The 24,154-nt window shown below is 42.8% G+C and overlaps 1 protein-coding gene across 11 annotated transcripts in view; it reads left to right on the forward strand.

Moving 5' to 3' along the window:
- The window catches only part of LOC307099907 (protocadherin alpha-C2), a gene marked incomplete at its 5' end in the record, with an annotated part of 168,528 nt that overhangs the window by 125,444 nt on the left and 18,930 nt on the right, over window positions 1-24,154 (forward strand). For 10 of the 11 annotated variants that reach the window (XM_079772004.1, XM_079772005.1, XM_079772006.1 and 7 more), the window contains 2 exons: window positions 17,854-17,912; window positions 22,494-22,582. In XM_079772004.1, coding sequence (XP_079628130.1) covers window positions 17,854-17,912; window positions 22,494-22,582 — 148 coding nt within the window. Of the gene's footprint in view, window positions 1-5,809; window positions 8,750-17,853; window positions 17,913-22,493; window positions 22,583-24,154 lie in introns of those variants that run through there. The other variant, XM_079772000.1, reaches the window with a different exon arrangement.

Genomic DNA, 24,154 nt, shown 5'->3' on the forward strand with positions numbered 1-24,154 from the left:
AAGATAGTGTAAGGGGCCTCTGGGACAACTTCAAGCATACCAACATCTGAATTATGGGGTTGCCAGAAGAAGAGAGAGAGCAATATATTGAAAACCTATTTGAAGAAATAATGACAGAAAACTTCCCCTACCTGGTGAAAGAAATATACTTACAAGTCCAGGAAGCGCAGAGAACCCCAAACAAGAGGAATCCAAAGAGAACCATATCAAGACACATCATAATTAAAATGCCAAGGGCAAAAGACAAAGAGAGAATATTAAAAGCAGCAAGAGAAAAACAGTTACCTACAAGGGAGTACCCATACGACTGTCAGCTGATTTCTCAACAGAAACTATGCAGGCCAGAAGGGAGTGGCAAGAAATACTCAAAGTGATCAATTGCAAGAACCTCTACCCAGCAAAGCTATCATTTAGAATTGAAGGTCAGATAAAGAGCTTCACAGACAAGAAAAAGCTAAAGGAGTTCATCACAACCAAACCAGTATTATATGAAATGCTGAAGGGTATTCTTTAAGAAGAGGAAGAAGAAGAAAAAGGTAAAGATAAAAAATTATGAACAACAAATACATATCTATCAACAGTGAATCTAAAAATCAAATGAATAAAAAATCTGATGAACAGAATAAACTGATGAATGTAATAGAATCAAAGGCGTGGAAATGGAGTGGACTGACAATTCTCAGGGGGAAAGGGATTTGGGGGGGTGCGGGAAGAGATTGGATAAAGATCTTATATGCATGTATGTAGTACCTATGGATGTGCACAGTGGTGGGCCTGGGGTGGGGTGGGAACTGGGTGGAGGGGAGCTATGGGGGGGGGGGGAAGAGGAACATCTGTAATAATCTGAACAATAAAGATTTTAAAAAATGAAAATTAGGTCCTCCCCTATTTAGCAGATATTTTCATAATGGTCAGCCCAAAGCTTCATCAAACAAATGAGCCCTGTGGCCAAAAGGCTCCAGATTGTTTGATTCCCCAAAGTAAAATGATTTTTGATGCCAATAATAGAGAAAGGAAAATTTATGTGAATTGGGAGAGCTCACGGAGTGCCAGTATTTTTCTTATAGGCTGAATACAGTTGTATTGTGATTGGTTTTGCTCCTATGCCCAGTGACCTCATGATAGATGCATTTTACAAATACAATTAAGGGATACAATTGAGGGATACTATTTCAGAGTTCTTGTCTAGCATGGGGGTAAACAAAACGATGTCTTATCATGGTACTTCTCTTATCTATCACTTTTCTTGTTAGTTATGAGCAAGGAATACCTTCATTTTATGATTGTAATATAAAGTAGAAAGAGTGATGACATATGATACTTTGGGGTAGAGCCTTTCTTAGAATCCAGCAACTTTATTTGTGGGCTTTAGCTCTCCAGGTTAGAAATACTTTGTATTTCAAAAGTTAAAGAAAGAAAACTATAGTAAAATCATTGCAGGCTCTTGAGCCCTCTCTCCATTAGACATGATCTGTCCATCTACAACAAAGGGAAAGTGCTTGAATTGAAGCAGTTCTTTCTGAACTTCTAAAAACAGATCTGAAGAAAATGAAACAATCATCACTTATTATCAAGTGTTTATAAGGTTTCCCACCCTGTGAAGAATACACAGAAATATGACATGGCTTCTGCTTGCAAGTGACTTATAATTAAGGTAAAGAAATAATATGAAAGAATTTTGATGAATTAAAGAATGACATGTATCAGCATTCAGAGATATGTGGTAGGCTGTGAAAGAGAAAAAAGACCATTATATTTACAACAGACAATGTTTCATGGGTTAGGTGGGTTTGAAGATGGATCTTGAAGTATACATAAGATTCAGAAAGGGGGAGAGAAAAGAAGCTATTTCTATTTGAGAGAATTGCACAAGTAAAGATGTAAATTTAGTTCTGTTTAAAAAACATTAATTAAGAATCTCTGGCCCAGCCAGCATGGCTCAGTGGTTGAGTGTCGACCTATGAACCAGGAAGTCATGGTTTAATTCCCAGTCAGAGCATATGCCCAGATTGTGGGCTTGATCCCCAATGTGGGGCATGCAGGAGGCAGCTGATCAATGATTCCCTCTCATCACTGATATTTCTATCTCCATCTCCCTCTTCCGTCCTCTCTGAAATCAATAAAAATGTATTTAGAAAAAGAATCTCTGTGCCAAGTCTATAGGGTGCTGGAGATAATAGCATGTTTGGGAACTTGTCTGTACTCTGTTGCTAAACTATTTTTAAAAAAAATATATTTTATTGCTTTTTTACAGAGAGGAAGGGAGAGGGATAGAGAGTTAGATCAGCTGGATAGAGAGTTAGATCACATTGATCAGCTGCCTCCTGCACACCCCCTACTGGGGATGTGCCCGCAACCAAGATATATGCCTTTGACTGGACTTGAACTTGGGACTCTTCAGTCCGCCCTATCCACTGAGCCAAACCGGTCAGGGCTGTTGCTAAAGTATTTTCACATATTCTAAACGGTGAATATCTTGTGAGGAAATAAATACCTTGAAGGAATACTGATGACAGAAGTCCCTTTTGCTTGATGATATAGAAAGGGACTGGTTTTTGTTTCCAAACTATAGGATAAGCTCTCAAAATAATTGGGAAAGCATAACATTGGTGCACACCCATCTTCCCCATCATCATTGACTTCCTATCTGGCATAGTTACAGGTGCTTATCTGTATTTGATACCTAAAGGGCCTTGCCATATATAGACTGTCAACTAAGATATGATCTGATGATGATAATAAATTGTTGCATTTTATTAAGAACTAGCGTTCCCGTTGCAGGAAAAATCCTGCAATAGGGTTTCTTGCTGCACTCTACTCCACCCTGCCTGCTCTCCTCTCTTGTCCCCCGCCCCGCGATCTCCGCCAGCCCCCCTACTTTTCTAACTTCTCCGCCAGCCCGCTCTCCTTCCTTCTCCCCCGGCCCTGCCTCCGTTCCTCCCTTCTCCCCCGGCCCGCCTTCTTTGCCAGCCCGCCTGCTTTTCCCTTCTCCCCCGGCCCCGCCTCCGCTCCTCCCTTCTCCCCCGGCCCCGCCCCTTCTCCCCCGGCCCCGCCTGCTCAACTTCCTTCTCTCCCGGCCCCGCCTCCGTTCCTCCCTTCTCCTCCCCCCGGCTTGCTTGCTTCTCTGCAGCTTTGTTCCCTTCTGCAGCTCTTGGCTTCTTTCTAGGCTGTCGTGATATGCAAATTAGCCGCCATCTTTGTTTGGATAATTTGCATATTCATCATGATTGGTTGGCGGGCGTGGCTTGGCTGGTGGGCGTGGCTTGGGCGTAGCGAAGGTACGGTCAATTTGCATATTTGTCTATTATTAGATTAGATAGTAATATTATACTTGTCAGTCACATTGCAAATTATTTCATACATATCATTTCATATAATCATAATGACCCTATGAATTTTACTTAACATTGTCTTTTCCAATTAAAATGAGTAAACTGAAGCTTAGGTTAAGTAACATGGCCAAGGCCACATAGTTAGTCATTGGCAGGGGTATGGCTGACTCCAAAGTCTATGTTCCTAATCACTGTGCTACTCTGCTTTGTAACAGGGAGTTCTTGAATATCCAAGGGAAGGGAATGCATAATGGTGTAGTCAAGGCATTATGTTAGCACCAGTATTTGTGGACAGGGCACTTGCCAGCAGTCTAAGCAATCCCATTCCACCAACTAGTAAGACTGGCAGGAGGCTAAGTACAATTGCATGAGGATAGTGTTTGCCTTCTCAGTCTTTGAGGGAATAAATACTAGTTAAAGCTTATGATCCTGACACATCAAAACGGACAACCTGGCAGGTGCCCTTGCTGGAAGATGACAAAATTGCTAAAAGACAAGCCCTGTTTTCTCTCCAAAGATGTGACACTTGGGGACTTCCATTAAAAACATCACCAAGCCCCTATCACTTTAATCTCTTCCCTAAGTGCCTGTGATCTTTTCCGGGGCACAGGTCCATGCATGGTCAATACCCAGTGGCCAGGTTTCTGAGCTGTGGGCAGGGGAGGCAGCCACTGTGAGGGCCTGGGAGGAGATGAGGGAGGAAAAGGTCACTCTTCCTGACAACTTATAACTTGATCCCACTTATAAGCCATTTATTTCCAGAAATAAGTAATGGGTGAAGACAAAGGCCATTTCATGCGCTTGAGAGTTTAAGGCTTTCTGAGCTCAAATTACCACAGCAAACAGAGACAAAGTTACAGTAGGGACATTTTGGGAGGAAGCAGAGAAGGAGAAGCCAGAGACCTAAGGAAGAAGACAGAAATAGAATGTGATGGCAGTTGCTTCCCACTCTGTACTCTTGAGGGAGCAAAGAGGACAAACAAGAAGCTGCAGCGATAGGAGGAAGCTGGGAGCTTCCTGGAATACAATTGGTTAGGTTGGGGAGTGTTGCCAGCGAGGGTCCTTGGTGGGGGGAAGGAAGGGATGTGCTAGTCCAGGCCTTTGAAATCTGGGTGTCAGGATCATTGCCCTGGCCTCTTCGGCTGTCCCCTCAAGAAGGAAAGGATGCCAAACGTCAGTCTTATGCTGGCTTTGTTCCAGTTCCTAGCTAGCAAATGACCCACAGAGGAAGATGCTAAAAGTGAGAGGATGCTAGGAGACGAAGAAGAGCAAGGACATTTTAGTGAGTGCGTTTTGCATGTGGGGCAATGGATTTTAAACTCTGTGGAAGAGCTGAGAGGGCCCGGATAGAGTGTATGTTCGGAACAGAGATGCAGAGGCAATGACACAGCACAGAGAGGCTTCCTGTGATCCTGCTGCCTTCTTGCTCACTGGAGAGAAGTAGTTGTCTTTTTGTTGCCTCTGCAGCCATGTAAGGTGGAGTCTGAGGGGAACCGAAGCTCAGAGTGTATTTATGGAAGATGAACTGCAGCCATAGAAATTGCTGGCTATTGTAAGATAAATCCCAGCCTCCATATTTTGCTTAATAACAGCAGACTTTCCACTGCAAAGCATTAATGGAGTCCGAATTCCAGCCAGGCTTGAGAGATCAAGAGTAACTCTCTTGATTTAATGGTTTTGCAAGCTCTTGAAGACATTGTCATCCATTAAAGAAAAAAATTTAAATCACTCTGGAAAGAACAAAGAAAATGTCTTGGGTGACAAATGAAAAATATTTGAAGCAAAATTAGGAAGAGCTTGAGGAAAGAATCTCTTTAAAATTTTACCAGATTCCCCCACTATGATCAAAAAGGGTCAAATAAGAGCCTTAGCCTGCAGCTTCCTGGGGCCAAATTTTTAAAGAGAGAATTTTAAAACCTGAAATATTGTTTCTTTGCCAAGGCACACACTGAAAGGAAGGGCCACATGGCTAGGATCAGACTTGAGTGTTGAATCCCAGGATCCTAGTTTTAGGTTTGAAAGAAGACGGCACTCCCCCTCCCCCACCTTTGCCCTAGAAGTTGAACACTTTCTGCAATACTTACGGTTTCCAGGGAAAATGTTGGGGTCAGGCAAATAATCAATCCCCATCATTAGTAACCCTAGAGCACCCTCCCCTCGCCGCCCCCCGCCCCCGTGCGTTTGTTTCCTTTTAATGTGGAGCGCCATCCAGGTGCCCTACTCAGCTAAGGCCGTCAGTTTATTTTCCTAAATTGCGCTTGGAAATCTTTTCCTGGGGAGCTGATAGCCCGAGTCCTAGAGGTAACTGCTTTCCCCACAATAATCTCCTTACTAGACCCGGTAAGCAGTCGAGGGGCCGTGGAGACTGGATGAGCAGGACGGTGGGGGCAGGGAGAAAGGGAGTGGCCACGTTCCCGCGGTCTGCTGGGATCCGCTGGTCCGGAGTGAAGGAGTTGGGGCTGGAGTGGCTGGAGCGACTGAGCAGTCCGCGGTGCCGCCGTTGGCTGTCTCGGTGCGGAGTCGGACCCGGACCGGCAGAGCACAACCCCCTCCCCTCTGCTTCCTTTCCCTCCCCCTTGGAGGAGCAGCGGCGGCGGTGGCTACTGGAAGCGAAGCCAAGCTGAGCGACTGGGAGGCGAGCAGAGGAGATGGGATACGGGGAGTCAGCAGGGCGGCGGGGCGAGGAGCCCTCCGGAGGGCCTACGAGGGGAGCGGCCCCCGGCGTTTGCTAGCGCGTGAGCCGCGGGGAGCCGGCGCCGGGCTGCACGAGCGGAGGCAGGGCCGGGCGGGCGTGGAGCACGGCTGGGGAAGCTGCTGCCTCCGGCCCTGCCCGGCTGCCTCCGCCGCAGCCAGTGGCTATGGAGCTGGCGGGCAGCAGATCTGGGGCGACAGAGCCTGTACGACTCCGGCCGCCCGCGTCCTGGCTGCTGCTGCTGCTGTCTCTCCTGCTGCTGCTGCTGCCGGGCCCAGCGGCCTCCCAGCTGCGATATTCGGTGCCGGAGGAGCAGGCACCTGGCGCGCTGGTGGGCAACGTGGCTAGCGCGCTGGGGCTGGAGCTGCGGCGCCTGGGGCCGGGCTGCCTGCGCATCAACCATCTGGGTTCGCCCAGCCCGCGCTACCTGGAGCTGGACTTGACGAGCGGAGCGCTCTTCGTCAACGAGCGCATTGACCGGGAGGCGCTGTGTGAGCAGCGGCCTCGCTGCCTGCTCAGCTTGGAGGTGCTGGCGCACAGCCCCGTGGCGGTGAGCGCCGTGGAGGTGGAGGTACTGGACATCAATGACAACTCGCCGCGCTTCCCTCGGCCTGACTACCAGCTGCAGGTAAGCGAATCGGTGGCTCCTGGAGCGCGCTTTCACATAGAGAGCGCGCAGGACCCCGACGTGGGCGCCAACTCCGTGCAGACCTACGAGCTCAGCCCCAGCGAGCACTTCGAGCTGGACCTGAAACCCCTGCAGGAGAACAGCAAGGTGCTGGAGCTGGTGCTGCGGAAGGGCCTAGACCGGGAGCAGGCAGTCTGGCACCACCTGGTTCTCACAGCTGTGGACGGGGGCAGCCCCGCCCGCTCCGGCACGGCACAGATCTCCGTGCGTGTCCTGGACACTAATGACAATTCTCCCTCCTTCGACCAGTCCACTTACCGCGTCCAGCTTCGAGAGGACGCGCCCCCAGGCACATTGGTGGTGAAGCTGAACGCCTCAGATCCAGACGAGGGCTCCAATGGAGAGCTGGGGTATTCCTTGAGCAGCTACACGTCGGACAGGGAGAGGCAGCTCTTCAGCATCGATGCCCGCACAGGGGAAGTGCGGGTGAGTGGGGCGCTGGATTATGAGGAGGCCTCTTCCTACCAGATCTATGTGCAGGCGACTGACCGGGGTCCAGTGCCCATGGTGGGTCACTGCAAGGTGCTGGTGGACATCGTGGACGTGAATGATAATGCACCAGAAGTGGTGCTCACAGACCTGTATAGCCCGGTGCCTGAGGATGCTGCACCCAACACCGTGGTGGCCCTTCTCAGCGTCAATGACCAAGACTCAGGCCCCAACCGGAAAGTGAGCCTGGGCCTGGAGGCCACACTGCCTTTCCGACTGAATGGCTTTGGGAACTCCTACACACTGGTGGTGAGTGGCCCGCTGGACAGGGAGCGGGTGGCTGCCTACAACATCACAGTGACAGCCACTGATGGGGGCGTGCCACAGCTCACATCCCAGAGGACACTGCAGGTTGAGATCTCTGACGTCAACGACAACCCACCAAGCTTCCCGAAGGACTCCTACTCCGTCTATGTCCAGGAGAACAATTTGCCAGGAGTGTTGCTCTGCACTGTACAAGCCACAGACCCAGATGAAAAGGAGAATGCAGAGGTGACCTACTCCCTCCTGGAGAGGGAGATTCAAGGGCTGCCCGTCACCTCCTATGTCTCCATTGACAGTGCCAGTGGCAGCCTTTACGCTGTCAACTCCTTTGACTATGAGAAGTTTCGGGAGTTCTTTGTGACTGTGGAGGCCCAAGACAAGGGGAGCCCACCACTGAGCAGCACTGTGACCGCCAATGTGTATGTGGTGGACATGAATGACCATGCCCCTTACATCCTGTACCCTACCTCAACCAATTCGTCAGCAGCCATTGAGATGGTGCCTCGGACTGCCCCTGCTGGCTACCTGGTCACCAAAGTCATAGCCATGGACTCAGACTCTGGGCAAAATGCTTGGCTCTTTTACCATCTGGCCCAGACTTCTGATTTGGACCTTTTCAAAGTAGAACTACACACAGGAGAAATTAGGACTACCAGGAAGATGGGAGATGAGAGTGGAACCACTTTCAACCTGACCGTGGTGGTCCGAGACAATGGAGAGCCCTCACTATCAGCCTCTGTGTCCATTACAGTAGCTGTGGTGGATAGAGTTTCCAAAACCCTCCCTGATACTCAGAGACATGTTAGGAGTCCTCGGACATTCTCTGAAATCACACTTTATCTAATAATAGCATTAAGCACAGTGTCTTTTATATTTCTTTTGACAATCATTGTTTTGAGCATCATCAAGTGCTACCGCTACACGGCATATGGCACCGCGTGCTGTGGAGGCTTTTGTGGAGTGAGGGAGCGGTGCTCTGCAGAACTGTACAAACAGGCCAACAACAATATCGATGCCAGGATGCCGCCTGGCCTCAAAGTGCAGCCTCACTTCATTGAAGTGCGAGGGAATGGCTCCCTCACCAAGACCTACTGCTACAAGGCCTGTCTGACAGCAGGCTCAGGGAGTGACACTTTCATGTTTTACAACACAGGGGCGCAGACGGGACCTGGGCCTGGGGGAGCTCAAGCAGCAGCAAGTGACAACAGGCACCTCACAGGCCAAAGTGGCCAGAGCGCTGGGAACCTGATTATTCTAAAAAATGAGGCTGTTTCTCAAAATGAGGTGAGATAGTAGTTGGGGGAGGGGGTCTTCCATAAAGTCATACATTTTTCACACACCCCTCCTGCCCCCAGTATCATGTGCGTGGCTTTATTAGGCTATTAACAGTGACGGGGGTTATCTGGTAAACTGAGTCTATATAGTACCTGTGCTTTAATTATAATCTGCTGTTTCCTCTGTAGAAAGTAGTACTAGACAGTTGTTTTACTTTCCATTTTCTTTACAGATATGAAGACTTGACCATAACATTGCTTGAGAAATAAGGATTAGTCTTAAATATTTGATGTTAAAATACAGCTCTGTAGAGAAATAGTATAGGCTCGAGAATAAAATGATGCTATAGGGCATAACATTAGGAGATTCAAGGAGAAATAGCCTCTGCTATCTATAATAACCTATAATAATAAAAGCATAATATGCTAATTAGACCAGATGTCCTTCCGGACGTCCTTCCAGACGACCTTCTGGATGAAGTTGAGGCTGCGAGGGAAGACCGGGTCCTGGGTGCCTGCTGGTGGCTGTAGGGAAGCCTGGGTCCTGGGTGCCAGAGGGAAGCCGGTTCTGGCAGCTGCGGGGAGGAAGGCCTATGCTTGCATGAATTTCGTGCATCGGGCCTCTAGTGTTATATAAAGGGAAAGTTCTCTTTTGAAATGCTATAGGAGTGTTGTGTTTTTAAAAGCTCTGAAGCCTAGGGGCTGTGGTGATCACCTCTGTATGCTGTTCCTGTTTATACCTTGGACTGTCTATAGTGAAAATTATCCAGTTAATATTTCTAGTAATTGCACTGAACTCATGTGATAGGATATTCTGGAAATTCATGGCAGAGGTGATATAACTAAAGAATGTGGATTTCACCCTGAAGCCAAAGTTTACTTTGGCTGTTGGCTGTGGTAACTCTTCTGTATGGGGCTGTCAGAGGAAATGAATGGTGGTAAGCAGAGAGACAAAGAACCGCTTTTTGTCTGGTTGGACCAGGGAGATAATGAGTGGATTAGGGATGTGGGGATATGCTGAAGACCAGAACAAGCTGGGGTAGAGAAGAAAGATGAGGGGAAAAGAACTCTCCTACTAGTCACCTTTCTTGGCATATAGTGAATTCATTGTAAGACGATTTCCCTGCATTTAGCTTAAATGCAATCTGTAATCTTTTGATTCCCTTTGATAATCCCTAAGGTTTTGATGAGATGTGAAGTAGCCTCTTCAAGCCCCTTTTGTCTTCTTTTTAAAAATTTTATTTATTGATTTTAGAGAGAGATAGAGATAGGAAGAGAAACATCAATTTGTTGTTTCACTTATTTATGCATTCATTGGTTGATTCTTGTATGTGCCCTGACCGGGGATCGAACCCTGGGGGTATTGGGACGACCAACTGAACTACCCAGCCAGGGCAAGCCCCTCACGTCTTTAAGTTAAATGACAATTCTTCAACAGGTTCCAAAGCACACATTCATTTTCTGGATCTAATATTTAGTTTGCAATAGCTACAAATGCCTTGGAAAATGGATGGCTTACTGTACATGAAAGACAGGTGTTTGTAAACACACTAGTTTTAAGTGGGCATAAGGCCAGCCTGCTCATTGTTGTAAAGAATGTCTGTAAATTATTGGACAGTGCATGCATGTGTAGATGTGTTTATATAGGTGTTTGTCTCAATAAGCATGCTTGAAATAATAGAGATCTGCTTTGTGATCCTTTAAACTTGGATTTCAGAAGCCAAAAATTTCTCCATAAATAGTGATGAATTGTTATCTTCTTACACAACTACTTTATAGCTAGGACTTTTAGAGTTACTACAAATGAGTTAATAGTAATTGTCCCTCCTACAATTTTGTGATGCATTTTCATTGCCATTTTGCTGTCTTTGTATTAATGTGCATAGTTTCACATTCTAAATCCATGCTAAACTTGAGGAAAGTAATGCATATGCACAGAACCCCCGCCACTCCCCACAAACAAACCAGAGATGGGTTGAGAGAATTTTCTGTGTACATTGTAGGCAGATTTATCAGAAGAGCCTGATGTTAGTCTGTGCTGAGCAGCCATGGGAGGCAGATTGAAGATTAAGAAAAACAGGAAGGAAAATCAAGGAACTTCTAGAATTCTTTAGATCATGGCTTTTGGAAGCATGTCAAAGGGATTGACTTTAAATAAGGATGCTGTAAGATATTTGCTTAACAAATTCCTGTGAAACCCTCTTGGGCCTGGGGTAGGCCACAGATGATGAAGAGGGATGGAGAGCAGGCCAGACAAGCTTTGCCACCAGCTGTGAGCTGGAAGCTCAAGGGAATGACATGCTTACCCTCTATCTCTTGGCTCAACGCTTGGGGGCAATTGGATACATGAACCATTTGTTTTACACTGACCTATGTGTTAATGTGTACTTTGGTATACAAGCCTTTAATCTAGGGAGCAAATTCTTTGAGAAAAGTGCTTGCTCTTATGAGATTTTGGCAGGAGAGTGCATGATTTTAATGAAGGCAAATTTCTGCCAGACACTTTGGGAAATCCAGTGAAGGGCCCTAAGACCTACAGCTCCTGAAATGGTTGCAGTGGTGGGGAGAGAGTGTCACATTGTCATAGCATGGCAAAATGGGAACAAAAATCACTCAACTCTGAAAGTCATCACTGCTAGATCAACCTGCTAAATTCCCATGTTAGGCTTTCTCTTTTCTATACCTAGTTACTGCAGATGGCAGGAGAGTCCTGGGGTGCAATGAAGGCCATGTGCCTACATTAAAATAAGATGGGGGTCGGAGAGGATGAGTAAGGGAATTTGCACTTACTGACTACCCTGCTATATAAAAATATTCTACTTTGCAATATATGTATGGTTTCATTACTTGAAAATCACAGTAAGCATTAATAACGTGAGGAAGCAAGCTCAGAGGTTGTGACATACGAGTCACTCTGCTAGTAGTATTTTAACTCATGTCTGTCTGACTACAAAGACTATGCTGTTTGAAATAGCATGAGTTTGCAAGAATCCCAATAATATACTCCTTCTGACATGGGATACTCAAGCATTTAGGTTACTACTAGGTTCACCTAGTAGTGTAAATTAATTGCTTTTGGAAAAAGAGTAATTCCTTGCATAGAAGTAGGTCACAAATGGGAGGATCAATGAGTAAAAATGTTACTACCAAGCTAATATATTTTTACTTGTTTATTTGTTTTACAATTTGCACAACCTATTAAGATCTTTTATCTCGGTTCTTTCTCTGATTACTCTCTTGTTGCTTATTAAACACCAGCATTTAACAGCCTCTAATCTTTTGATGAGTTTCACCCCCAGTGAACCACTTGTGCAATGAGGTTTTTGAAGTAACTATTTGGGAATAGGGCAGAATTTCTCTTCAGAGATTTCTGAAAACCTGATACTGAATGTGGTTAGCACTGCTTTCAGAGTCTCCAAGTAAAGGAACCAAATCTTCAGGTGAATTCTGTGCAGTTGTGGTCCTGTGACTACTACTGAGTCCCTTTGAGCACCCTGGGCAGATTTGTTTAACTGGGCCTCAGGGGGACCAGTTGGTACAATATGTGAAAACCACCAAAAGACTAGCAGAAATGAGTTGTTTTGCATTCACTTTCATTTATTTTCAAAACAATTAGTAGTCACCAAATCTTCAGTTATTTCAGCCACTGTGTATACAGATTTACCCTAATTCTAGGTGCAGTGAACTGGAGAATTAACACTTTTTGTTAAGTGGCACCTAATTTATCCCCCCCCTGGACTAACTTTTCTCTCTAGTGACTCTGTCCTGGATCAGAATTTACACTTAGTGTGAAGTGTTATGGTGGCAAATTTGTACAAGTGCACAATGGTCAGAATAGGCGAAGAAATTGTATCTGTGAGCTTCCTATTCCAGTGTTTCATCCTTGAGTGGGTGAGGCTGTTTTGTTTGCCATTTCCATATTGGTTATAGGACTGTTCTTCTGAGAAAAGGTTAATTTTCTTTTGTATGATAATATAATAATTTCTTCAAATTACCTCCTTTCTCTCTTTTCTGCAGATATGCTGAGCCAGATAGAATTGTGGCTGAGCTCTTCTCTGTCTCTTTATCTTGTACATATTCTGACTGATGAAGAAATCTATTTATTGTAGCTTGAATGTCATTGGCTTACCCTTTCCTCTGACCCAGGAGTGAGCCGTCATATGGGCATCTGGTCTACCTCAGAACACTCTGCAGGGACACAGTCTGGCATATTATAAATTGTCTATTGGCATGCTGTCTGCTTGACAGAAGAGCAGAGTCAGTTCTGGATACTTGCCTTGGTTGGCCACCAATTTTTGCTTTCAATTGGAGGTCAGGATGATATCAGTTTGTAAATGTTTGAGGAAAAATTGTCATCACCATGCCCAGAGGTTGAACTAAATTTAATGGGGGTTTACAGGTGTCTTTGTGACTTTTGTAGGACTTCACCTGTCCCCATGCATATTATAGTGTGAATACAAATTTAGCTTATTCATATAAAGTTTTGAGCATTGTAATCTTTAATCATGATTTCAAAAATCAAAGACCAAGAGAAATTCCTAGTGTTTTAAACTTGCGAGCCTAAATGTTATACAAGTTTTTCTTTCAAGAATTTGGACTTGAGAAATGCAAAGAAATATCTGACATTGCAAAGGTGACGAGAAATGTTAGTCCTTTGGCACATAAGCAGCCTCAGTTTGTTTCTGGCCTTGCAGGGTCGAAACTCTGGGCTCCAGGGAAGTGAAACTGTGAGTGAGAGAGTAACTGCTGCGTTAGCAGGCTGTGCATTCAGAATTAAGCAAACCTAGTATTTTCTGTTGTACTGAAACCTATTAGGTCTCTTTTAAAGTCATATTTATTTTACTTTCCTGTTCTGTGAATTAGGGGTTGTAAATGGCTTCAGAGGCAAATATTTAACCTAGAATTCTCATGTTTATCATCTTTTTAATTTGCTTTACTAGACAACTAATATGTAACAATGATTATTTTAAATGTTAGATTCCTTTTTGCCTTAGCAACCAACAGTCTGTATATTCATTTTCTATTGCTTTGTAAGAAATTGCTACCAATTGTTAAAAACAATACTCATTTATTACCTCATGGCCCTGCACGAAGTGACTGGGTTCTCTGCTCAGGTTTTCACAAGGCTGAAATCAACATGGCAGCTGGTCTGAGCTCTTTTCTGGAAGCTTTGAGGGAAGAATCTGCTTTCGAGCTCATCCAGGTTGTTGGCAGAATTCAATTGCTTGAGGATGGAGAGCCCCATTTTTTACTGTTGGCTGTAGATCACTCTCAGTTCTTAAAGGTTACTCTCCAGCCCTTGCCCATGGCCCCCAACATATTCAAAACTTATAGTGGAGAATTTTCTCTCACATAGAATTCCTTTCATGCTTCAAATATCACTGATATCTGTCTCTGATCTCTAGACCCAGATTTAAAAGGCTCATGTGAATAGGCTGCTACCTCCTAGATGATCCTCCTTTCTTAAGTCAATTGTGCCATGTAACATAACCTAATATGGAATAAGATCCATCATATACAGTCTTGGAGATTATTCAGGGCATATACACTGTGGTGTGTGGATCTTGGGGGGCAATTTTAGGATTCTGCCTATCATTGTTTATATCAATGTTCACAGAGTATCACTGTGAAAAATCTACAGTGGATACATCCTTAATAGAGTCCTATTAGGAAGGAAAATGAGATGCTCCACCTAGTCTCATGTTTTAGAGGGCCATTTATTGATAGCTTCAACATGAATTTTCACGATAAGAAGATAGCATATTATTTCCTGAGTAGTCCTATGACTTTATGAATGACATAGGGTATTTAAAAAATATATATTTTATTGATTCTTTACAGAGAGGAAGGGAGAGGGATAGAGAGCCAGAAACACTGATGAGAGAGAAATATCGATCAGCTGCCTCCTGCACACCCCCTACTGGGGATGTGCCTGCAACCCAGGTACATGCCCTTGACCGGAATTGAACCTGGGACCCTTCAGTCCGCAGGCCGACGCTCTATCCACTGAGCCAAACCGGTTAGGGCGACATAGGGTATTTTTAAAATATATTTTTATTGATTTCAGAGAGGAAGAGCGAGATGGAAACATCAATGATGAGAATCATTGATCGGCTGCCTCCTGCACACCCAGTACTGGGGACCAAGCCCACAACCCGGGCATGTGCCCCAACTGGGAATTGAACCGTGACCTCCTGGTTCATAGGTCATTGACGCTCAACTACTGAGCCACTCCGGCCAGGAGACACAGGGTATTTTTAACCTATTTTATTTTATATCTGTCTTGGAAAAGGTGATTCACCTTTCTGTAGATCAAATATTCTATGGTAAAAGTAACAAAAATATCATTGCAGGATAAGTAAAATCTTTGTGTAATTTGGATAGAAACTTAAATGAGTTTTGTTTATCAGTTAAATTACATCACCCATATAGAATACCTACTTGAGTTTCTCCACATCTGGAATTTTGTGACCATGATTCTACTAAAGGACTAAGCTTTGGAACAATAGACCATACTGGGGCTTTTCACCAATAGAAATTAAGCATAGTCCTGTGATGTACCATCCAAGAATTAAATAATGGCAATTAGTTCAAGGCCTTAATATATGTGTCACTGTGTCAAGTGTATCAGAAATCAGCCTTTCAACTTGAATTTTTTTTAAGTTTAATCAAATTTGGATAAAATCTGTGTACATTTTATTTTAATTTTGTATTATGTTAATATAAAGCAATATCTGGGAAATTCAGAAGTAAAACAGAGAAAAAAGAAAAAATATAATTTCATGTAAATTTATTTAAAACACAGACTTTCACATTAGGGAGACCTAAAACATAACTATCAGCCAAATCTACCAATTAGGCAAGTAACTTAATCTCTCGAAAACTCATATTTCTCATTTTTATAATTTAAGTACAGTATTGTTGCATGATATTTTATTTACTCAAAAACATTTTAAAAACCTAAAAATACCCGAATCCTGCTAGGCTCTAAGGACATAGCTATTTATCATGAATATTTCAGGATACTCATGGTTTATGAACAAAACAGATAAATCATTTTTATAAAATGTATTGTGTAACAAAGAATGTGTTAGGATAAATGCAATGATATGTAAAAGTGCTTATCCCATTGCCTAGTGAGGATACTTAAAACATTTATTGCTTTCTTCCTTACCTTTTCCCTGCCTGATCTTACTGCCATCATAACTATGATTCTAGCATATGAAGTTCAGAAGCATCTTGTTGCTGATGGTCTATTCTAGAAAATAGCAGCATGACAAATTAAATGTTGCAGAGGAAGTGAGTTTGTGTGATGAACTGAATTTCCTGGTCAGTCCTGCTAGAACTTTGCCATTCAGCAAAATGAGGCTGGTGATTTCATTCCAAAGATTAAGCTGCAGCAATTTTTATCATGAATGTTACCCAATCATTGAAAAATTGGCAACATTAATTCAACAGATGTCAAAGTCTTTCTTGAAGGAAGGTTCTCACAACTGACAAGCTGATGCTAAGACTGCTGACAGTAAGGTGAAAGATGGTGATGATCTGATTAATAAAAAGTATTTCAGTCATATTTTCAAGTTTATAAAAGGATTTGCAAATATCTTCTCTTCTGTTCCCTCTAACACCACTGATATAAAATGGGAACCCTCTCCTTTTGTCTGTAGACGGTTTTATGCTACTATATATGGATTATCCATAGCATTTTGTGAACTTAAAATAAAACGAAGATGAAACAGCTTGCATATTCATATGTTGCCAATAGAGTGGAAAGAACCAGAGAGGACAGTTAATGAATGGAGACATTTAAAGTATCCTAGAGCTGTAGCTTTTCCTGGGCCTTGACTTTGGCTGAATCTTTGAATACCATTTAGCCATCTCAAAGTCTTTCTGGAAGTTGAGCTGCTAATCACTTCTCTAGATGTTGGGAAGAAGTGTGTTTATGTAATACTGTGCATCCTGTGAATGAACTGTAAGAATGATAGGAACAAGAATTATTGACATTTTGAAATAGTTTATTGGTATTACTGTGGCTTTGTGTCTACTAAATATGATCATTATAACCCAGAGGAAAATATAAAATACAATCTCTGTCTCTCATCTTTTCACTCAAATAGAACTCAGTATTTCGTGACAGGGCCACTTTGAGAGGAACATCTATCACAGGTTTTTCATATAAAACTTTTGCTAATTGACACAATATAGTGATGATCATTGATTTTTGTACCCACTGATTCCTGAGTAGCTTCTATTCAGCACATAACTCCCCGAACAGTATTTAGGGGCCCATGTTTTCCTCTTTGTCTCCTCCACTTTGGATTGACAGTTTGTAGACACATGGCAGCAGATCTTTCCAACACATTGGTGGTGCAGAATGAGCCATCTTTTTACATGTCAGCTACTCCCTCCCTGTGAAACAATTAGAGCTTAGTGAACAGTAGCTGAGTGAGGAGGTACGGGACTCAGAGAAGCAGAGAATTTTATGGAAAGGATTATGGAAAGGATTATGTAGCAAAACAAGGTCAAACTGCACTGTGGTTTGTTTTCCTCTTCCTAGCATTCCTCTTCAATCCGCAGAAGAGGCAGTTAGTTACCAGTTGCTGGCATTATGATGGGCATGTCGTCCTGGGTCAAACATGCTGCAGTCTACAAACCCAGCAGCGGATTGCAGTGCTCTGCAGTCCAGCCAGACCAGCAGAGCCTGTGTAGTCATGTGCCCTGTTACAGCTCGAACGCCAAACTGGGGATGTATGTACCCCTAATGGGGCGTTTAGGGCAAAAGTAACAAAAGCTTTTCCTGTCTCAAAACAGATGGCCCTTCCACAGTGCTGCTTCAAGAACACAGACCTGTTTTGAGTGAGGTGGAGCTGAAGCTGGTCCTCACAGCATCGTTAAATCTGATTTTCTGTGATATTTAGCCTGTGCAAGGACCCTGACGAGATAATCTAATTTTCTCCTGAACTGCTATAGATATGGATATCATCTTAGTGTGACACATGAAATGGCTCCTTCAGTATTTTTTTTTTTAGATGCATGGAAATATTTAAGAAACAACTAATCAATGAACATCATCACCGGGAGATATTAACAAAAACTCCCTTTGTGATTTTGCAGCCACGACAGCCCAATCCTGACTGGCGTTACTCTGCCTCCCTGAGAGCAGGAATGCACAGGTATGTATTTTTCTCCTTCCTTTACTCAGTGGTAACTTGAACTTTGTATGGCTCAGATAAACTATGTCTCCGGAAGCAGCTGTCAAAACTAGGAAGCGTTAGACACTCTGCCAGGGGAATGCAATTATTTTTCTGTGTGTCTATTCCTTGAAACATTGGAAGTGGTCAGTGCCAAATGCTTCTCAAGTGCTGGCAAATGTCTCCTGTAAAATTGCAGACAGGCTGCTGTATACATTCTCTCATTAGAATTTCTATGAGGAAGTAATTCCAACTCCTTTATCCTTTCTCCATCTATACTTTCTGTCTCCTTTTCCTTCTTCTTTTTTAAAATCCTCACCCGAGGATCTGTTGTGTGTGTGTGTGTGTGTGTGTGTGTGTGTGTGTGTGTGTGTGGTTTTTATTTTATTTTATTTTTAGAGAGAGAGGAAGGGAGAGGGAGGGAGAGAGAAAAACATCAATGTAAGGGAGAAACATTGATTGGTTGCCTCCCGTATGTACCCCAACTGAGGATTGAACCTGCAACCTGGGTATGTACTCTGACTGGGAATCAAACCCACAACCTTTTGTTGTACAGAGCGACGCTCCAACCATGAGCCACCCAGCCAGGGCTCTGTCCCCTTCTTAAAACTTGTAATAATACTGATATGTTTGGACTTGAGTACTTTGTGTAATATATGTGTACATGTTGTCTACCTTGATTTGCTATTGCACATTGATAGTTATGGCCTGTCAGCCACAATAATTGATAATTATTCTTGTTCATGTTCACCCCTATTAGATAGAGTCTTTTTATCTTTTCCATCTTGTTGCTATCTTATGGCCATCAATGGCGTGGGCTCTTCCGAGGATGAGCCATGTGAAGGGCCTTTATTAAATATCTGGAGACCAAATCTAGCTTACTTTATATTAATCTAGAGTAATAGTATTACTCTGAGACTCAGATTAAATATAATTTTGCTTTCTCTATTTTGTCTCTTTGACAGTAATTGATTAACAACCATTATTATCAGAGCTGATGTAGTATCTATGCCATGGGGCCAAATAAAAGATTCATTATTTGTGAGTGCCTTTGGAAACCAAATGGGGCGGGCCAAGAAACGAATGATCACTGCCACCAAAGGGATTTTGCTTTGAAGAAGAAATAAACTTCAAACTTAAGACCCTCAAAATATCTTGGCAACTGTTGTTTTTTAAAAATATACATATTTTTATTGATTTCACAGAGAAAGGGAGAGGGAGAGAGAGATAGAAACATCAATGATGAGAGAGAATCATTCATTGATTGGCTGCCTCCTGCATGCCCCACACTGAGGATTAAGCCCGCAACCTGGGCACATGCCCTGACCTGGAATCGAACTGGTGACCTCTTGATTCCTGGGTCAATGCTCAACCACTGAGCCACACTCGGCTGGGCTGGGCAACTGTTTTTTTTTTTTTGTTTGTTTGTTTTTAGGCCATGGAGCCTTATTTATTTATTTTGTTAATCCTCACCAGAGGATATTTTTCCATCGATTTTTAGAGAGAGTGGAAGGAAAGGAAAGAGACAGAGAGAAAGAAACATCACTGTGAGAGACACATGGATTGCTCTCCTCCTGTACTAGCCCCGGACCAGGGCCAGGGATCAAGCCTGCAACCGAGGTACATTCCCTTGACTGGGATCGAACCTAGGACCCTTGGGTCCCCAGGCTGACACTCTAACCACTAAGCCAAACCAGCTAGGGCTGGGCAACTGTTTTTTTTTTTTTAATTTTTTTTATTGATTTCAGAGAGGATGGGAGAGGGAGAGAGAGATAGAAACACCAATGATGAGAGAGAATCATCGATTGGCTGCCTCCTGCACGGCCCACACTGGGGATCAAGCCAGAAACCCAAGCATGTGCTCTGACCAGGAATTGAACCGTGACCTCCTGGTTCATAGGTCGACACTGAACCACTGAGCCATGCTGGTTGGGCTCTGGGCAACTCTTAAGTTGATCTTCACCAAACCTCGATCAATTTTTGAAGCCAGAGCGTACAAAGTATGTTGAGTTAATGAAAAGTTAGTTTTAGTCTATTAAAAATGCATTAAATTAAAAGGAATTAATATATTCTTAAGCATAACATTACAGATTGAGGAGAAATCATTATACTGGCTGCTATTTCTGAATGAGAAACAATGAGTGAAGGGCTGAACATTGGTAGCTGACTTGGTGAGATGTTACATTGGAACCTGGGTCATAATTTTAGGCAAAAAACATTTATGCAGAGGCCATAGAGTAGATATCAGAAGGATTTTTTTGTGTTTGTTAGAGACCAGCTATGCTTTTGCCTGCATCTGAGCTATTGTGTTGGAGCTACGTAATAGGAAAAAGCATGGTTTACCATACCAACTCTTTCCCTATTGAATTAGTGCTTTACTTGAAAAGTACCAAAGTGATGAAATACACTTTAAAAGTAACATTTAAATTAAAATACTAAAACATATCACACCCTTACCCCATTTTTAAATGAAAAAAAAAAGTCAAACATGCTCCTATTCAGGTTTCAATTAAGATATGGATTTAAGTAGGATGAAAATGAAATAAAGCTAAATGTAATTTTGTACTCACAATGTAGTACATTAACTATATATTAGAGCAGTGATGGCGAACCTATGACACGTGTGTCAGCACTGACACGCGTAGTCATTTCTGATGACACCCGGCCGCTGAGGCGGCTGCATGCCGAGGATGAAACATTTGCTGCTCCTGAGGATGAAACATTTGCGAAATAATGTTTTTTCCTCAAAGTGACACACTACCTGAGTTATGCTCAGTTTTTTGGCGAAGTTTGACACACCAACCTCAAAAGGTTGCCCATCACTGTATTAGAGTTATGCATCTTTTTTATACATGTGCTTGGCTTCTTGGCCTTTCCAGCTTCAGGCATTATGTTACTATTGCTTTGAAAATTCTGCTTTGAGCCGAGCTGGTTCTAGGGTAGTTACAGCTTCAGAATGAATCTGATTGAACCCATATAATTTAAATATAGGAACACCTGAAGGATATTAATAATTGGAAAAAAAGAGAATATTCTAGGGTGTAGATGAAGGGAATAATAGCAACAGATCAGAGCCTAATAATTGATTTTCCAAAGAGTAAGAGAATATTAAATTTGTAGATGCCCTTCTCCCACAATAGTTCAAGTTCGCCTGTTCTGTTGCCTCATATAACCCCTTCAAACAGTAGTGTAAGTTTTATTTTAGCAACTTAACGTGCAAAATTAATGAATGTCTAGTTTAAAAGAGTCCTCTAATATTGGTGAGGATTTTCTTTACCCTTAGGGTCCCACTTGTTCCTTTCTTTCTTCATTCATCCTACAAATATTTGATAGTCTAATATGTGCTAGCATTAGATATACCCAAATGACTACAATGTTCTCTCCACCCTTGACCAGTTTATGTTCTATCTCTGCTTGCTTCCAATAGTCTTCCAGTTCATGTCTGACTCCCTGCCATATTTCAGGCTGAATTGCTCTCTTCTGAACTGGGATACATGAGTGGTGGTGTTACACTTCCTCTAGTCCCTAAATGTAGGTTGGGTCGTCTATGAATGAATGATACAGAAAGAGCCCGGCTGGATTGGCTCAGTGGTTGAGCATCGACCCATGAACTAGGAGATCATGGTTCAATTCCTGGGCAGGGCACATATCCAGGTTGCCGGGCTCCATCCACAGTGTGGGGCATGCAGAAGGCAGACAATCAATGATTCTCTCTCATTATTGATGTTTCTATTTCTCTTTTCCTTTCCCTTCCTCTCTAAAATCAACAAAAAATAATTTTTAAAAGATACAGAAAGGGTAAAACAGAATATAAGGTTAAGAATTAATTGGGTAGCCCTAGCTGGTTTGGCTCAGTGGAGAGAGTGTCAGCCTGTGGACTAAAGGGTCCCAGGTTCCATTTCAGTCAAGGACACATGACTGGGTTGTGGGCTTGATCCCCAGTTGGGGGCATTCAGGAGGCAGCCAATCAATGATTCTCTCTCATCATTGATGTTTATATGTTTCTATCTTTCTCTCGCTCTCCTTTCCTCTCTGAAATCAATAAACATATATTTTTAAAAAGAAGAAAAAAAGCAATTAATTCAAAAAAAGAATTACTTGGGTAGCCAAACTGGAACAATATTACAGTTATCAGCAAATAATTTTTGTGTGTTTTCCTCTTTGCTATAGAGAATCCAGAAACAAGAGAACCAGCAAGAGAGGCTTGGGGGCTTTTGAGAACAAGCTCTCCTCATCTGCTTCAGCATTAAGATGTTAAAACAGCATTAGCCCTCTGATGGGTTTCCAGTTAGATTAAATGAAGACCATGGCATTAATGAAGACCAAAATTGCCATAAAAGTAAAACATGCTTATTGACTAAATATAGCAGGCAGTAAGTCAGCAATGCTTTTGCAGTTTCTGCAAGGTGACTGCTCAGCAGTAATTGCTTCTGTTCGAGCATGAGTAGAATGTGTTAGCTGCAGCCCTGCCTCCAGAGATGTATAAGTACTTTCTGAGGGTGGAATGAGATTTGGAAAGGCATTTATGGTCTAATTGTTATTTGGGTCTATGTGTTTACTCAGCTCTGTGCACCTGGAGGAGGCTGGCATTCTACGGGCTGGTCCAGGAGGATCTGATCAGCAATGGCCAACAGTATCCAGTGCAACACCAGGTAAAGACCCAGGGTCTCTCCCTTCTTGCTTGGGTTCTGGAAAGCGATTAGATAATCTGTTTTTGTAAGACCAGGATTGTTAATGGCTCTCTATTTATTCTTTCTTTTCCTTACACGTATGACTTCCTTACATACATGGTTATTTTGATTTTCTACTTAATGCCCCTCAGGAGTAGAAAACAGATAACATAAAATGCGTGCGCGCACGTGTGTGTGTGTGTGTGTGTGTGTGTGTGTGTGTGTGTGTGTGTGTTTGTGTGTGTGTGTGTGTGTGATTTTCTAAAATAATCAACTAACTTTCAAATGTTTAGCTTCTCCGAGTTTCACAGAAATTTGGTGGCCTCATGCGCAAAAATGACACTGGGAGCAAAGATCTTTTGGTTGAAGACAATGGAAACCCATTCAAAGTAGTGAGCAAAAGGGAGATGATAGATAGGTAGGTAGGTAGATAGATAGATAGATAAATAGATAGATAGATAGATGGAATGGGGTTTTTCGTGGAAATAGAAAGTTATAAGACCAAGGCACCACTCTCTGACTTAAAGTCAAAGTCAGATCTGCTTCTTTCTGTACAACTACATCATTCTGTAGACTGACCTTTACTGCCTTAACATGCACATTGCCAAACATGACTGCTTCATAGTTTCTTAGTTCAGAGGACCAATGGAGACCAATTCCTAATTCAAATTTTCAAGAAAAAGGATCTGCCAGGTTGAATCAAGTCACATTTTCTTAGTTTCCTTATTCTTACCCAATCACTAAAGCAGTGTTATATAATAAAAAGATGGCTTTGGGGGCTCATCCCTGTGGCAGTTTTCAGAAAGGAAGGGTTATGGAGATTGCAAATGGTGTCTTCCATAATCCTCTATGAATAGAACATCATGATGATGATAATAGTTAATAAATTATTGAGCCATATATACCCAGACTCTGTGCCAAGCACATTACATGTGTGATTTCATTTATTTGTCATGACAATCTTGCAGGGGATTTAGTATATCGATTTCACATATGAGAAACTAGAGACACAGAGAGGTTAAGAAACATACCCAGGTTCATGTGGCAGAAGTAGAATCAAACCCAAGTGTGTCTTGCTTCATAGCCAAGTGTATCTAGCACTTATATTCAGAACATGGCTGGCTTGCAAAAATTTATCCAAATTCAAATACATACTCACATACATAATAGATGACATAAGTTTGTGTGTAAAAAGTACTTTCCAAAAATACTCAGATGCCTTTCAAATGATTAAGCTATCTAAGTAACATGTGCAGTTAAGGGCCCATTTTTGCTGGCAACTCTAAGGGCTTTCATTGATTCTAATCAGCCAGCATTTGCTATTTATGAATGTTGCATAATTTAACTAAAAGTCACATTTGTCAAAAAAACAAATGTACAAGTTAAAGCAATTCATTAGAGAGCTAATATTGCCAGATGGCAAGAGAAGAACATTCATTGACAAATCGGTAGCCCCAATGCCAATGATGGAGTGAAGAAGTGATGGATGAGCAGGTGGGTTTAGACTGCCAAGTGTTGCAGGATGGGGAGGCCTCTGGAAAGGTGAGAACTACC

The sequence above is a fragment of the Cnephaeus nilssonii genome, assembly GCF_951640355.1.
Source record: "Cnephaeus nilssonii genome assembly, chromosome: 5".
In the NCBI taxonomy this organism is placed as follows: domain Eukaryota; kingdom Metazoa; phylum Chordata; class Mammalia; order Chiroptera; family Vespertilionidae; genus Cnephaeus; species Cnephaeus nilssonii.